This window comes from Podarcis cretensis (assembly GCF_951804945.1).
Source record: "Podarcis cretensis genome assembly, chromosome: 2".
Taxonomy (NCBI): Eukaryota; Metazoa; Chordata; class Lepidosauria; order Squamata; family Lacertidae; genus Podarcis; species Podarcis cretensis.
In genome coordinates, this window is record NC_137171.1 from 124,472,488 (window position 1) to 124,488,995 (window position 16,508).

General features: G+C 45.5%; 2 protein-coding genes and 1 long non-coding RNA gene across 8 annotated transcripts in view; 1 reads left to right on the plus strand and 2 right to left on the minus strand.

The window, feature by feature from the left end:
* Nucleotides 1–16,508, minus strand: part of LOC307208944 (uncharacterized protein) — a 196,683-nt gene that overhangs the window by 132,867 nt on the left and 47,308 nt on the right. The gene's annotated exons all lie outside the window — the stretch shown is intronic.
* On the plus strand, nt 16–4,238 carry LOC307209274. Its single transcript, XR_013835500.1, has 2 exons — nt 16–209; nt 3,862–4,238. It is a non-coding gene; the product is annotated as an uncharacterized lncRNA (long non-coding RNA).
* LOC307208812 (uncharacterized protein) lies at nt 6,663–16,339 on the minus strand. 6 transcript variants are annotated; one of them, XM_079963790.1, is made up of 4 exons: nt 16,252–16,339; nt 14,304–14,460; nt 11,493–11,704; nt 6,663–9,530 (listed from the first exon to the last, which is right to left on the minus strand). In XM_079963790.1, the coding sequence occupies exons 3-4, from the start codon at nt 11,623–11,625 to the stop codon at nt 8,608–8,610; spliced, it is 1,056 nt and encodes a 351-aa protein (XP_079819916.1). In that variant the 5' UTR covers nt 11,626–11,704; nt 14,304–14,460; nt 16,252–16,339; the 3' UTR covers nt 6,663–8,607. The 6 variants fall into 6 exon arrangements, with proteins under 6 accessions (XP_079819916.1, XP_079819917.1, XP_079819915.1 ...); XM_079963791.1 differs by lacking the exon at nt 16,252–16,339 and adding an exon at nt 14,956–15,060; XM_079963789.1 differs by lacking the exons at nt 14,304–14,460; nt 16,252–16,339 and adding an exon at nt 15,093–15,884.

The following is a 16,508-nucleotide window of genomic DNA, read 5'->3' on the forward strand; positions in this document are numbered from 1 at the left end:
GCGGCGGTAGGGGCTGAGCAAGTTCGTCTTGAGGGTGGCGGAAGCGCAGCTGAGGTAACGGGGCTGCCCCTTTCCCTCAGAAGAAAGCGAGCCTTGGGAAACGGTACGTTGTAAATCAGTTTATTTTCATCCGGCTCTTCTTCCGAGGAGCTCAGAACGGCCCATAACATAGTGGGATCCCCATCTCTTCCTGGCGACAACCCTGTGAGGTGGGTAACCCAAGTAATGGCCTTTGGGTCTGGGGTGCCGGATGACGCCATTATATATTTCCCAGTAAACCTTAAGCTTACTACAAGACCACCACATACAATAAAAAAAAATCTTTCTCTTTACATTTCGAGATTTTCCGGCTGATAACGATAATCTTTATTTATCATTGTCCCATACAGAACAACGAAATTGAAAAAAATAATAGACATTCAGAAACCAACAAGGCTGTTATCCCAGCCTGGTTAGCCCCCTAAAAATTCTGATACCCCATAATTAAATACAATATACTCCCATAGATACTACAGTAGTACCTCAGGTTACATACGCTTCAGGTTACGGACTCCGCTAACCCAGAAATAGTACCTCAGGTTAAGAACTTTGCTTCAGGATGAGAACAGAAATTGTGCTCCGGCGGCACAGCAGCAGGAGGCCCCATTAGCTAAAGTGGTGCTTCATGTTAAGAACAGTTTCATGTTAAGAACAGACCTCCAGAACTGAGGCATCTAATCATAAGCCTGCATTTTTATCAAAGCTTATATTTTTGATTAAGGCCTGTATATAAAGATGAGCTTAAAGATTTTCAAATGTTTCATGCCAGGCAGAAGACCAGCTGCCTAAGAACCTTGGCAATGTTTATTCTCCTGGACAAGGGGGCCCCCTGATTTATAGCAGAAAACAATTCTCAAAGTTGTAAAAAGGGAATTACAGGCTGAGAGCCAAGGTTACACTGACCCTACATATTACAGAAGATAAAAAAAAAGAGATAAACATAATTAAGAGTGGGTAAATAGTAAAATAAAACCATGTGCCTTCCATTAAACTTGAGCCATATTTTCCTAAGGTTGAAAGGTCAAGAGCAGTGAAAAAGGCAACTGGCTTGGCTGGAGAAGATAGGTTTCTTCCTATCTTATTTTGAGGCTGGAAACTGTTCCTTCCTTTTTTACTTTGAGAAGGTTTATTCTTCTAAAAAGCTATCTATGTTATGTATTAAATATATTGGTTTAAATGTAATTATGCAAAGGATTTAGAAACTAAGAAATAAATCCTTATGCTAGATTCTTATTTCATATAGTTGAAAGAGATCACAGGGGCCATCAGCCCAGCCCCCCTGCCAAGCAGGAAACATCATTAGAGCACACATATGGTTGTCAGGCCTTTGTTTAAAGACCTCCAAAAGAAGGAGATCTTTCAATGATGATGTGAACTCAAGATCCTTGACATCTGTTTAAGATAAAAATTTAAGATTAACCATTTGTTAAGGAGGGCAAGGAGGGCAAGAGGTGAGCTGGTAATTAAGGTTCCTTGTTGAGACACATGTAAGATATATTACTACTTATTTGTCGTTTATAGATAGAAGAATATATAGCTTTTTGTTTCCCATAAAAGGGCAAAAGGAAATGGGTGTATCTTTTGTGATTGGTTCTAGCAAACAGCCAATAGGAATTTCAACCAGGCTGATTGGACAGAGGCAGCCACAGGAGGAGCAAGGGGGCTGGATTAAGGAAATATAAGTGCTGGCCAGAATGGCAGGAGGGCAGGCCAGAGCTTGGTAACCATATACCACTGTGCCTCTCATTTATTTGTCTGACAAATAAATTATTATTTTAATTTCTCTATTGCTGCGTTGAATATTTCATTCCAGCTAAGCGTTAACCACAAGCAGGGTGCTACAGAACGAATTAAGTACTTAACCCAAGGTACCACTGTACCTTAAAAAGGTAAAGGGACCCCTGACCATTAGGTCCAGTCGTGGCCGACTGGGGTTGCGGCACTCACCTTGCATAATTGGCCAAGGGAGCTGGCGTACAGCTTCCGGGTCATGTGGCCAGCATGACTAAGCCGCTTCTGGCGAACCAGAGCAGCGCACAGAAACAGTCTTTACAACCCTGGATAGCATTGTTTTTTCCCTGACCGTGCAGCTTCCAAACCACACACATAGACCATAAGTTAATACACTCTCCACAGTACAATGGTAAAATGCCATCAACAGGTCCTTTGAGAGATTATTTTTCTGGAGGATTCTCAGAAAATATAACCTCTGCTGTGCTCTCTTCATCAGGTCTTTGCTGTTTTCTCCCCAGGTTAGGTCATGATATGACCGGTACCAACTCTATGCTGTTTTCAGCCTGTTGTAATCATATTTCTTTAGTCTCTTGATCTTTCGTCATAACTTGGTTTATTAATAATTTGAAGGAAAGGAAGAAAAATGCAGCACAGAAAACGGAATAAACGCAATTAACACCAGCACACCCATCTTTTCCCTCTCTGCACATAGAATCGGGACGGACCCCTGAGGGTCATCCAGTCCAGCCCCTCCCCCCGCAATGCAGGAATCTCAGCTAAAGCATCCCTGACAGATGGCCATCCAACCTCTGCAAGGAAGGAGAGTCTGCCACCTCTGGAGGGAGACTGTTTGGGGGCATTGGTTTTGGGCATAAGTCCCTCTCAAGGGTTAAAGAAAGGGAGGCCAGATGCCTAGAGAGGCCTGGAAATAGACACTTCTCTCCCCCTTTCTGCTCCCCCCGCCCCGCCACACACACAGTCTTTCTCAAAAAAATCATATTGCAGTGTGTGCATTGACGCAAAGGAGCGGGGCCGTCTCCATTCACGATCAGGTGGGTACAATGGGAGGAGGGTCTGGGTAGGGAAAAAAAATGAGAGGTGGAATTTTTATTTATAGGGGTGGTTTGCATCACTTCTTGCAGACCTGCCTGTGCGCCATGGCTCGGTGCTAAAGCGATGGTCATGGGGTTCACGCAAAGCATAGAATCCTAGAATCATAAGAGTTGGAAGGGATCCCCACAGGTCCAACTCCCTCAGCTCAAACATTCAGGACAAATAGGAAAAAGGAAAAGCGGGGAGGGAGGTACAGAGAGAGGGGAAAGCGGGGGGGGGCAGGGGCACGCCAGCCCTAACACGCATAACAGACCACATGCATGCACACCATTTGAATGGCAATGCCCAGCAACTTGGGGGTGTTGGTTACACACACCCTCCATATCTTCTCAAAATTATTCCTCCTGCGTATTCCCTGTCTTACACTAATGGCACACATTAATTTATCATTAATAGATATATCCCACACCTCTTTATACCATTATTCCATTTTATATTCCGCTCGTCCCTTCCACTTCCTAGCTATCATAATTTGTGCAACTGTCAATAAATTTGTGAGCAAGTCCTTCCTAGCCTGCGAACCTTCCACCCCATCGTAAATTGATAATAATGCTACCTCCAGACTGGGCAAGCCTAAAGGAGAGTGACCCTAAGAAGGGTCAGGACTTCCTGTGGAAAGGAGGGAGGGTACTGGTCAATTTTTTGTTTGTGATGTATGATGTATACTCTACTTTTCTATTGACAAAGGTTTTGTGGAAGAATGGAAACCGTTTTCGGATTATTTAAGGAAATGTTATATGGTGAACAGGTGAGCAGGATTTGAACCACAAGCAACAGAAGGGATTGGAGATTATAGTAGTTTTGTTAAGGTTTAAGAGACAGAAGAGAGGATGCAGCACAGGGAGAGAAACAAGCACTATGGAAAAGGGGGTGGGTAGTTGGGAATATTTTATTATGTATTGAAATGTGTGTGTGAACTTTTGGAAAACTTAATTAAAAAAAAATCACAAAAGTATACTTTATTTTTCTCACCAGCTGAAACTGTTTAAGTCATTTTGGAACAAATATTGTATAGATTTGGATTTGATATCCCGCTTTATCACTACCCGAAGGAGTCTCAAAGCGGCTAACATTCTCCTTTCCCTTCCTACCCCACAACAAACACTCTGTGATGTGAGTGGGGCTGAGAGACTTCAGAGAAGTGTGACTGGCCCAAGGTCACCCAGCAGCTGCATGTGGAGGAGCGGAGACGCGAACCTCGTTCACCAGATTACGAGTCCACCGCTCTTAACCAATACACCACACTGGCTCTCCGAGGAAGCCATGACTACAGTGTCATAATGCCTGGAAGTTGGGCCTGTAGGAGGAGCCTGGACAGACATTTAAAGCCAGAATGAAAATATTGCTTGTGTTTTGGGGGGGGGGCGGGTTCAGAAAGGGGATTGATAAGTGTCCATTAAAGAAAGGGGAGCAAGATCTGGGGATGGAATCACAACAGTTGATGCTGAAAACAGAGAAAATTGTTCATCCAAGGAGAAGCTGAAAAGCTGCATTAAAATGTTACAAGGCTGGAGCCCATGTGCTAAGTTGGTGTTAAGAAAAGCAAAGCTGCTCAGAGTTAACAGCACTTCTGAAAGTAGATGAAAAGGTCTATGTCGTAATAGACCCTTCAGAGGGTGAATCTCAGATGCTCAGACAACATCATGCTCAATCAGGGCACCAGGGAATGGACAAGACAGGCTCTCCGTACCCCTGGGGATATTTTATGCACAAAACTTTTCAGATAACAGTGCAAGAAATTAGCTCACCTTGCCATTATGCCTAATGCTTAGTTGATTGCTTTCACAGGCAATCACTGGCTGAATCCCTGGAGCTTTGGTAAGAATTAAGAATAATTATAAGGGAAAGAAGCATCACCTTGGCAACATTCCAGTGGCGCTCGTGGTGTATGTGCAGAGCAGAAGAAAAACATGTTTATGGGATCTCACAGAAGTGTCTCCCTGGTGTCGACGTGGCCATTAACGGACAAAGCACTTTCATAAAATTGGGGACCAATATATTATTTTACGATATATGTGAATGTGTTTGTGTTTGAACAAACACCATGGAATCATCTCAGAACAATTGTGAGTTCATTAAACTACTTCTAGGGGGTGCCATACACCCCTGATATCACGTTCATGGCAACCCATGTCGGAAGTGCTGATTTTTTTGGTGAATTTCCTTAAAAAGCTGTCTTACACGCCCTGTCTTACACGCCCTGCGGAAAGAAATCAGATCCTGCAGGGCCCTGGTCTCATGAGACAGAGCGTTCCACCAGGCCAGAGCCAGTGTTGAAAAAGCCCTGGCTCTGGTTGAGGCTAATCTAACTTCCTTAGGGCCCGGGACCTCTAGGGTGTTGCTATTTATGGACCTTAAGGTCCTCCATGGGCCATACCAGGAGAGGCGGTCCCATTGGTACGAGGGTCCTAGGCCGTGAAGGGTTCTAAAGGTCAAAAGCAGCACCTTAAATCTGACCCTGTACTACACCGGGAGCCAGTGCAGCTGGAAAAGCACTGGGTGAATATGCTCCCATGGCAGAGACCCCGTGAGGAGCCTCACTGCAGCATTCTGCAACTGGTGGAATTTCTGGGACAGCTTCAAGGGTAGCCCCACGTTGAGCGAATTACAGTAGTCAAGCCTGGAGGTGGCCGTTGCATGGATCACTGTGGCCAGGTTGGGGCGGTAAAGGTAAGGGAATCAACTGCTTGAATCCTTCCTGCAAAATATTGACTGTCTGGAGGCACACTCTGATTTCATAGGTTCCAGTTGCCTCCATATGCCAGGACCATGAACTTAGGTGCTTATCAGTTGAAGCTGACGCTTCATGCCTTCCTCCGAATCATTTAATCATTCTCCACTTTTCTGTGCGTTTTTGTGTAACTTTCAAAATTGCAAACCATTTTTAAAAGGGGCCTTCTTGCACTATGGCAGAAATCTTTAATTGCAGGAAAACAAAGTTCTGTCATGCGCTGGAATCCCTCCTGCAAAATATTGACTGTCTGGAGGCAGACTCTGATTTCTTGGGTTCCAGTTGCCCCTATATGCCAGGACCATGAACTTAGGTGCTTCTCAGTTGAAGGTGCAGCAGCAGCTGATGCTGAAGTCCTGACTGAACATGAGTATGCTGCATCTGAGAATGTTACGATTGTGCAAAGTTGAATTTAAAAATCCAAACCTAAAAGGAGGTAAATAATGCAGCTGACTGTAAACACAGCTGAAATGCAATCTCATGAAATGTTCATGATGGTGAAAGTTGTGGTCAGTTTCACTATGGTGTCAGTCCACCTTCAGTGAGGCTGATGGGCCTTTCCTCTCTCCTACAGGCCGCTAGTGGAAGGTATTTGAGCATCTCAGGGTGGACTCGTTTTATTTTCTGTGCTGGAAACAGCTGAGAGTTTAGATACAGGAAGAATTAGAAACGTTGTTTTCATTCAGTGGAGGGGGGCACTTTTTCATTCCAGTGGCTATCGTGGGAAATTGTGGAATGTCCTGTCCTTCCTGGCTGCCATTCGTGAAATCAATCAGGACCCCAGGCTCTTACCCAACGTCACCCTCGGCTATGTCATCTATGACCATTATTCTAATGCAAGGAGGACTTCTGATGCCCTGCTAGACCTGCTCTCTACTGGGCACGCAGGCATTCCAAACTATGACTGTGGGAAGAGGAATAACCTGTTGGCTGTTCTTGAAGATGCTGAACCTGATATTTCTAGATATGTGTCAACTGTGTCAAGCATCTACAAAATCCCACAGGTATGGCTGGTTTGGTGTTAAGACGGAATTGTGCCTCTGCCATGGGCTTTTCATTCTTTCCTTTTTGGACTCTCCCAAAGGTGAGGGTGGGATGGAACCTGGAAGCAGGAGCACTCAACACTGGTGTCAGATGCCCTATGCCACCCCACCACTGCTTTTAAAAACCATGTTGCTTGTTTACAATGCATTCAAAACACAGTTTTTTGAGTAATGTAGCTGAGTCCCTAGTCTAATATTCTGGGATGTGATTCAGTCCCAAAAAATATTGAGAGTCTGGAGGCATTCCTGGAAGACCTCCTCCCGTTCTACACGGTCAGCATTTTGTCTGTGCTCTTTGAGTGCATGTGTGGGGGACTGTAGTTGGTCAACTGTCTGAGATTTGTCCTGGAACCAGAGCACAGCACTCACCTCTCCCTTTGCGTCCTGGGCAAGTTATGGATATACTGTTCCTCCTATTCATGATAAAACCCAGTTCCCCTTTTTCTTCCAGATGGCCACAAATGGAGATCCCCTGAATCTGGGGGTGGTCCAACTGCTCCTGAATTTCAGATGGATGTGGATTCCCATATTGCATGGAAAAGTCCTTAAAACAATAACAATAGCAATAGTTTATTTATACCCCATCCATCTGGCTGGGTTTCTCCAACCACTCTTGGTGGCTTCCAGCAAATTTTTAAAATACAATAATTCATCACATATTAAAAGCTTCCCTAAACAGGGCTCCCTTGAGATGTCTTCTCAAAGTCAGATAGTTGTTTATTTCTTTGACATCTGGTAGGAGGGCATTCCACAGGGTGGGTGAAACTACCGAGAATGCCCTGTAACTTCACTTCCCGCAGTGAGGGAGCCAGCAGAAGACCCTGGGAGTTGGACCTCAGTGTGCAGACAGGATGGGGGTGGAGACACTCCTTCAGGTATAATGGGCCGAGGCTGTTAAGGGCTTTAAAGGTGAACACCAATACTTTGAATTTTGTCCAGAAACGTACTGGGAGCCAATGTAGGTCTTTCAGAACCCGTGTTATGTGGTCTCGGCAGCTACTCCCAGTCACCAGTCTAGCTACCGCATTCTGGATTAGTTGTAGTTTCCAGGTCACCTTCAAAGGTAGCCCCACATAGAATGTGTTGCAGTAGCCCAAGCGAGTCCTCAACACCTGCCCGCCCCCTGTCACCCAAGAACAGCACTTCTGTCTTGTCAGGATTCAACCACAATCAATTACCTGCCATCCATCCTCCAACCGCCTCCAGACACACACAGGACCTTCAGCACTTTCACTGGTTCCGATTTAAAAGAGAGTTAGAACAGGGTATCATCCGCATACTGATGAACACCCAGCCCAAACCTCCTGATGATCTCTCCCAGGAGCTTCATGTACATGTTAAAAAGCACGAGGGAGAGGATGGAACCCTGAGGCACCCCACAAGTGAGAGCCCAGGGGTCTGAACACTGATCCCCCCCCCACTTTCTGAACACGGCCCAGGAGGAAGGAGTGGAATTACTGCATAACTCCCAGCTCCTCTAGGCGGTCCAGAAGGATGTCATGGTCGATGGTATCAAAGGCCACTGAGAGCTCCAGCAGAACCAGGAAACAGCTTTCACAGTTGTCCCTAGAGCGCCGGAGATCATCGACCAGCACAACCAAGGCAGTTTCAGTCCCAATATGAGGCCTGATTCCCGATTGGAAGGGATCCAAATGGTCCCCATCCTCCAGGCATGCCTGGAGCTCTTCAGCAACCACCTGCACAATCACATGAATTTCTTCATGGGAAGCTAGACAGCTCTTGGAAGAGAAGCTGTGTGCACATTTCTAATCCGCTTCATGCCCTGTACAGTGGTACCTCAGGTTACAGATGCTTCAGGTTACAGACTCTGCTAACCCAGAAATAATACCACGGGTTAAGAACTTTGCTTCAGGGTGAGAACAGAAATCATGAGGTACCAGCGTGGGGCCCCATTAGCTAAAGTGGTGCTTGAGGTTACGAACAGTTTCAGGTTAAGAATGGACCTCCAGAACGAATTAAGTTCTTAACCTGAGGTGCCACTGTATGGGTTCTTTGATGGCGGATGAGACCTGCCCTCTTTCTGAAGCTTTTTCCACATTCCAAGCAGTGGTAGGGTTTCACCCCTGTATGAATGCTGTGATGGGAAGTGAGATGGGTGCTCTTTCTGAAGTTCTTTCCACATTCCAAGCACTGATAGGGTTTCTCCCCTGTATGAATGCTGTGATGGGAAGTGAGATGGGTGCTCTTTCTGAAGTTCTTTCCACATTCCAAGCACTGATAGGGTTTCTCCCCTGTATGAATTCTGTGATGAGAAGTGAGACTGTGGCTGTGAGTGAAGCGCTTTCCACATTCCAAGCAATGATAGGGTTTCTCCCCTGTATGAATGCTGTGATGGGAAGTGAGATGGATGCTGTGACTGAAGCGCTTTCCACATTCCAAGCACTGATAGGGTTTCTCCCCTGTATGAATTCTGTGATGAGAAGTGAGACTGTGGCTGTGACTGAAGCGCTTTCCACATTCCCAGCACTGATAGGGCTTCTCCCCTGTATGAATTCTTTTATGGGATGTGAGATGGGTGCTCCGACTGAAGCTCTTCCCACATTCCACGCACTGATAGGGTTTCTCTCCAGTATGAATTCTTTTGTGGGAATTGAGAACCCCACTCTGACAAAACCTCTTTCCACATTCCAAGCACTGATAGGGTTTCTCTCCTGTATGAATTCTGTGATGTGAAGTGAGATTGTCCTTCCGACTGAAGCTCTTCCCACATTCTGAGCACTGATAGCCTTTCTTCCCACTGTGAGTTCTTTGATGGGAACGGGAACTCTGACTGGAGCTCTCTCCATACTTCTCCACTGTGTAGATTTTCTCATGCTCTAACCCATTCTGCATTTCCAATTCATCACCACCTACAACAAAGACAGAAACTAATTAGATCCTCAGGAAGAAATGGAGCCCCCAATTATTGAACAATGCTAATGAACATTTGTGAAAGAGGAAGAACAGAAGGTGTGAGGTCTTTCTACAGAGGTCATGGCTTTTGTCGACCAGCATTCACAGATGTATTTTTGAGAACTAGACGTTCAGAAAGTCTGACTCTTTTCTAGGACGAATTTTTGTTGACACAATCATGAAATCCACTCCAACTCTAACATTGGTCTTCTCTTTAAAAATTGGGCAGAGGCTAAAACAGAAACCCAAACCTGACAGAAATTACCTCAACTTCCCTAACAATTCTTGTATGTAAATGTTGCCTCCAAGTTGCTATGGAAAGGGTGACTGTCACTCCAGAAGGCCGTTTTTTCAGTTAGGTCTGTTCTCAACTGTCGAGTGAGAGAGAGGTTTTCTGTGAGAGCACCTGCTGCCTGTTTTATGCTGCTATGTGCCTCAGAAAAAGTCTGTAAAGTCCCATATAGATAGAAGCACTTGTAATTCACTCTTCATACCTAATGTAGCAGTATTATTTGATGTTGAATTATTTTGGTTTTTTGAGTGTAACTTATTGTCTTGAATAACGAATGGGATAAATGTAGAAATAATCTAAATCAGTAAAGAATAGATATATAGATCTATTAGATATAAGCACATGTAAACGTGTTTTAGTATATCAAGTAATGTAATGTGTTCTGTATAAACTCTAAACAGATCCTTTTCTAGAAGAAGAAAAAGCTATGTTTTTCAAGGGTCAAACCACCTGGGACAACCTCCATACATATAAATACCACAGAAAATGGGTTTGGGTCCCACAAAATCCAGAAAACCACGAATAATCCAGAAAGACAGGTGCAGAGTGACACGTTTTACCTCAGAAACTGACATTAACATTTTGACCACTTTGCCAGTATACTCTTAATTATTCTCTCAGAAACAATTTTTAAAGGCAGACTGAAAAGTAGAAAGAAATTTTTAGGATGCATAGAGGAAATTTTACACAGTGGAATAGTAGAATGAGAATAGTGTTATACAGATTTGAAGTGATACAATGTATTGAGGCAGATGTCTTACTGCCAGAGAAATTCTTCACAATTTAAAGAAAGTTTATGAATTTAGAAGATGTCATCACAATTTAATAAGAACCCTTTTTTTTTGTCTAAAACATGAAGAAAAGATAGATTGCCAGAGTCATGTGACAGAATTTTAACTATCATTGAAAAGTTAAAGCTGGCAGAATATTCTATGTCAGAAAGGGAGCTATATTCTAGGATCTCTTGGGGGGGAAATTTGACGTTTTCATATCCAAATTTAACACTCTGAATTAGCAGAGGAACACATTGAAGTTACTGGGCAGTTCAGACAAACCTGGTCATTGTTTAAAAAGGCATGACTAGACAAATAACATTCACAGTTGATCTCCTTCTATTCAGGGTTCATGGTGGGGATGTTAGAATCCCAGATGCTGTTGGTCTCCATCAAAATAGTGGAGGTTCAGCACATAGAGGTATGTATGGAATTTCAAAACTGATCTTATGATCCAACGGGGAACTTTACCAAGAGGGTCCATGATCCCACGATTCTCCTCCGTGACTTCCTTATGCAGAGTTCGTTGCTTCTACTGCTGTGTGATGGAGCAGTAAGTTTTTTGACACTGGTAGGGCATTCAGGTCACGACACTGGTATTAGACATTTTGAGCTGCCAATACATTGTGGTGGCCGGGGAGCTGTGATGTATTCCTAGCTCAAAGAAAGTCCCAAATAACAAAGGCAGATAACAAAGGCGCAGGCAGGCAGGCAGGTGGTGGAGCCCAGAAAGTTGCTCACCTTCTCAATCTCCACCCGCCTGCCTGCCTCCCCCCACCCCCAGGCTGAGCAAGCCCCAATACCTCTCTGGCTCCATCCCTCCATGTCCCCATCTCCCCTCCCCTGGAACTCACCAGATCTCTCTGAGAGCCCTAGAGAGGAACGCTCAGAGGTTGTGAGGAGGGATGCAGGAGACAACCGGACCAGGTCAACCGTCCATCTTCCGCCTTCCATCCTCGCTAGCTTTTCAGGATCCATCTCTTTCATCCTTCCTGAAGAGTCAAGGAGCCAAAACAAGCTGCAGGGTCCTGGGAGACAGGAAGAAGCAAAGGGAGCCTCAAAGGCCCTGCAGGGAAGAAGATGGAGAGAAAAAGAAGAGTTTGAATTTGATATCCCACTTTATCAAAGTGGCTAACATTCTCCTTGCCTTCCTCCCCCATAACAAACACTCTGTGAGGTGAGTGGGGCTGAGAGACTTCAGAGAAGTGTGACTAGCCCAAGGTCACCCAGCAGCTGCATGTGGAGGAGCGAAGATGTGAACCCGGTTCACCAGATTATGAGTCTACCGCTCCTAACCACTACACCACACTGGCTCTCACTGGATTCTCCGGCCCCTGGAAAAGCACAAATGGGACAGCCCCTGCCCAACACAACCCCATTTATAAACCTTTCCAGTGGTTCCAATTTCCTCCATTTACACCTCTCCCCACTTCGTAAGGCTGGCATGGTCTGCACAGTAGAGACCTGAGAATAGATCCCAATGAACTCAGTGGGGCTTATGGATAGAACTTGGTGCAAAAACCAGTCACCATCTTGTCCCCAAGCCTGAAGACTGCAACCCCAGGCATGCTTATCTATGGTATCATAAGGCAAAATATCATAAAAGGTTTCATAGTCATAATAAGAAACTCGATTCTTAAAGTTTGGTGGGAAATATAAAGATGTATTTGAAAAGAAAACAGCATGGTGACTTTCCCCACTAGAAGCAGTATCTTTGAAAAAAGTAAATTGGCCGACATATAAAGAGCTGTTAACAGAAACTGACAACCAATTATATTAAAGGACTTTGAAGAAGTAAGAGAAAATGTAATAGACTGCTTACGATATTTACAACTAAATGAAACTTTTAAAAATCATAAAAAGAAAGGATTTAGTTATCAAGTGTCAAGATTTCAGAGAGAAATAGTAGAAAGTAGTAGAAAACTGCTGTGAAAAATGAACGATCTGCTTTTGGAATGGGACACTAAAGAGGACCAGGTCAAATGCGTTATGATAAATTGGGCAAAGGGTGTGGGACATAATATATGAATGACGGACTGGGAAAGGCTTTGGACATTAGATTTGGAAGTTAGGCCACCAGGACCACCTAACACCGGTCTTGAAAGACCTACACTGGCTCCCAGTATGTTTCCGAGAACAATTCAAAGTGTTGGTGCTGACCTTTAAAGCCCTAAACGGCCTTGGCCCAGTATACCTGAAGGAGCATCTCCACCCCCATCGATCAGCCCAGACACTGAGGTCCAGCGCCGAGGGCTTTCTGGTGGTTCCCTCCCTGCGAGAAGCCAAGTTACGGGGAACCAGGCATAGGGCCTTCTCGGTAGTGGCACCCGCCCAGATGTCAAAGAGAAAAACAACTACCAGACTTTTAGAAGACATTTGAAGGCAGCCCTGTTTACAGAATCTTTTAATGTTTAATAGATTATTGTATTTTAATATTCTGTTAGAAGCCACCCAGAGTGGATGGGGAAAGCCAGCCAGATGAGCGGGGTATAAATAAATTATTATTATTATTGTTGTTGTTGTTGTTGTTATTGATTTGACATTTTCTGCATGTACTTTACTGAAGGAGCAGCAGAAACAAAAAAGATGAATTTTAACAGGGAGAAATGTAAAGTATTGCACTTGGGCAAAAAAAAATGAGAGGCACAAATACAAGATGGGTGATACCTGGCTTGAGAGCAGTACAAGTGAAAAGGATCTAGGAGTCTTGGTTGATCACAAACTTGACATGAGCCAACAGTGTGACGCGGCAGCTAAAAAAGCCAGTGCAATTCTGGGCTGCATCAATAGGAGTATAGCATCTAGATCAAGGGAAGTAATAGTGCCACTGTATTCTGCTCTGGTCAGACCTCACCTGGAGTACTGTGTCCAGTTCTGGGCACCACAGTTCAAGAAGGACACTGACAAACTGGAACGTGTCCAGAGGAGGGCAACCAAAATGGTCAAAGGCCTGGAAACGATGCCTTGTGAGGAACGGCTAGGGGAGCTGGGCATGTTTAGCCTGGAGAAGTGGAGGTTAAGGGGTGATATGATAACCATGTTCAAATATATAAAAGGATGTCACATAGAGGAGGGAGAAAGGTTGTTTTCTGCTGCTCCAGAGAAGCGGACACGGAGCAATGGATCCAAACTACAAGAAAGAAGATTCTACCTAAACATTAGGAAGAACTTCCTGACAGTAAGAGCTGTTCAACGGTGGAATTTGCTGCCAAGGAGTGTGGTGGAGTCTCCTTCTTTGGAGGTCTTTAAGCAGAGGCTTGACAACCATATGTCAAGAGTGCTCTGATGGTGTTTCCTGCTTGGCAGGGGGTTGGACTCGATGGCCCTTGTGGTCTCTTCCAACTCTTATGATTCTATGATTCTAAGGAGAACTACATGAAAATGGTGTACGGATGGTATTTGTCCCCAGTTAAATTACCAAAAAAGTACTCGCTGGATCAACACCTTGTTGTGGTGAGTGGGCTTGCACATTCCTATGACCCTGGTGAGCGAAGCCATCGGGAATCTCCCAGCAGGATCACCCTGGTACTTTACTAATCATATTGGAAGTGATGCAGAGAGTGACTCTTCTGAATATTCCTTGTATACCAGTAGTATACAAGGAATCTTTACAACCCCAACCTGGAAATGGAGCCCCATGTGCTTCCCCATCTCTTAAGTCCCACCTGGCCCTGAGGGAACTGGATTCGCAGGAGAAACAGTTCCCCTCTCCTCTCCTCGGACAAGTGAAAGGAAGTCTCCTCTGCTGAAGAAATGACAGCCCTGCTTGCCTGGAATTCACATTTTATTGACCACGCTGCACTGATTCTCCCAGTCTCCTCGCTAGAACAGAGGAGCGGGAACATGATGGTACAGGACCTTTTCCCTCGTCACAGAAGGAGACGCAGTTACAACTATCTCAACCCAATGTGAAGCCCTTGCTCCTGCAAAAATTACCCACAATGCAACTGCGTGACAATCAAGTGACCTAGCTTTTCTCCTGGAATGTGGCCGGGTGGTCTGCATCCAGCAGAGATCCTTGTTTTAAAGACTTTCTCTCCCACCATTGCGTCATGATTCAACGGATTTCATTCATTCTCAACTGGGGCAGATCTAGGGGTAAAGCGTGGAAGAGCGAAAGGGGGCCTGGGGGTCTTAGTCTCCACTCCCCTACGTGCCATTTCAAGCCCTCTCCCCCCATTCAAGTTATAAGCCAGGGCAGTGTTAATCCAATTCAGCCACCAGGCCCTGTAGGTAATTTACGCTGATGTGACCCCAATGAGGCAGAAATCTCAGATCAGAGACTTGTGGGTTGAAAAGGAAATTTATACCACTGACCTTATTTTGCTGAACCCAAAGGCATCTGTAGTTTTAGGAGGGGATCTCAATGCCAGATTGGGCCCTTATTATCATGCCCTTTATGCACAGCACAAATGGTCTCCTCCCAACCGTGAAGCCAGTGGATTCCTCCTCACCCGTTGTTCCAAAGATCAGAAATCAAACTTTGCAGGCATCTGCTTGGCTCAAACAGCATTCAGGCTAAACCTCTACATCTTAAATGGTGCCCTTGAAAGTGACTATCCAGACCTCTCTGGCTCCAGAAGGAGTGCTATAGACCTGGGGTCAGCAACCTTTTTCAGCCATGGGCTGGTCCACCATCCCTCAGACCATGTGGTGGGCTGGGCTATATTTTGAAGAAAGAAAGAAAAATGAATGAATTCCTATGCCCCACAAATAACCCAGAGATGCATTTTAAATAAAAGGACATACAGTGGTACCTCGGGTTACATACGCTTCAGGTTACAAATGCTTCTGGTTACAGACTGCGCTAACCCAGAAATAGTACCTCAGGTTAAGAACTTTGCTTCAGGATGAGAACAGAAATTGTGCTCCAGCGGCACGGCAGCAGCGGGAGGCCCCATTATTATTATTTAGCTAATGTGGTCCTTCAGATTAAGAACAGTTTCAGGTTAAGAGCAGACCTCCGGAACGAGTTAAGTACTTAACCCAAGGTACCACTGTATTCTACTCATGGAAAAACCAGGCTGATTCCTGGACCGTCCAGGGGCCGGATTTAGAAGGCGATTGGGCCGGATCCGGCCCCTGGGTCTCAGTTTGCCTAGCCCTGCTCCTGACAATGTACTCCAAACCTGCCTGGTGTTTTTACATGAGCAGAATGTGTGCTTTTATTGAAAATGCATCTCTGGGTTATTTGTGGGGCATATTCCCTAGACCAGATATTGTTTCCTATATAGTTTGATATACAAAGTACGTCCTGGAGGCTGACATCCGTATAAACGACCAAACTGATTAAAGAACGAAAAAAGCTGAGCTACGTTAGAAAAGCGATCCAGTAATAAGAGATCTGGCTCTCATCGCCCTGCTAAAAATGTAGCAGTTTCTGCTTGGAGAAAAGACACAGTAGCGATGCTGGCCAAGAGGAAGACCCCCCTTCCTCCTCCTCCTCCTCCGCTCTTTCTCGAGACCCCAGGGCTCTCTCTGCAGGCTCCCCCCTCCAAGACCCCCTCCCCTCCCCCCCAGGGCCCTGGCCCCCTCGCCCCCCAGGCATGATCTGGCCAGCCCCCCCCAGGCATCCTCCCCCACAGCCCCTTCTCCCCATTGCACCAGACTCACCCCCAGGCAGCTCTTGCAAGAGAGAGGGGGGGGGAGGCGGAAGCAGCCCCTCCGCTTGCAGGTGGGAAGGGCGAGGGAGGGGCTTTTGCTCGGGAGGACCTTGCCCCCCCCACGCCTCCACTTTCTGTCCTCTCTAGAAACCCAGCTCTGTGCCTTTTAACCCTTGGCAAGCCGAGCACAACCGGAGCCCCGCTCTCTCCTCCTCCAAGGCAGGAGCTCAGGAAGAGTTGCTAACCCAGAAATATTACCTCGTGTTA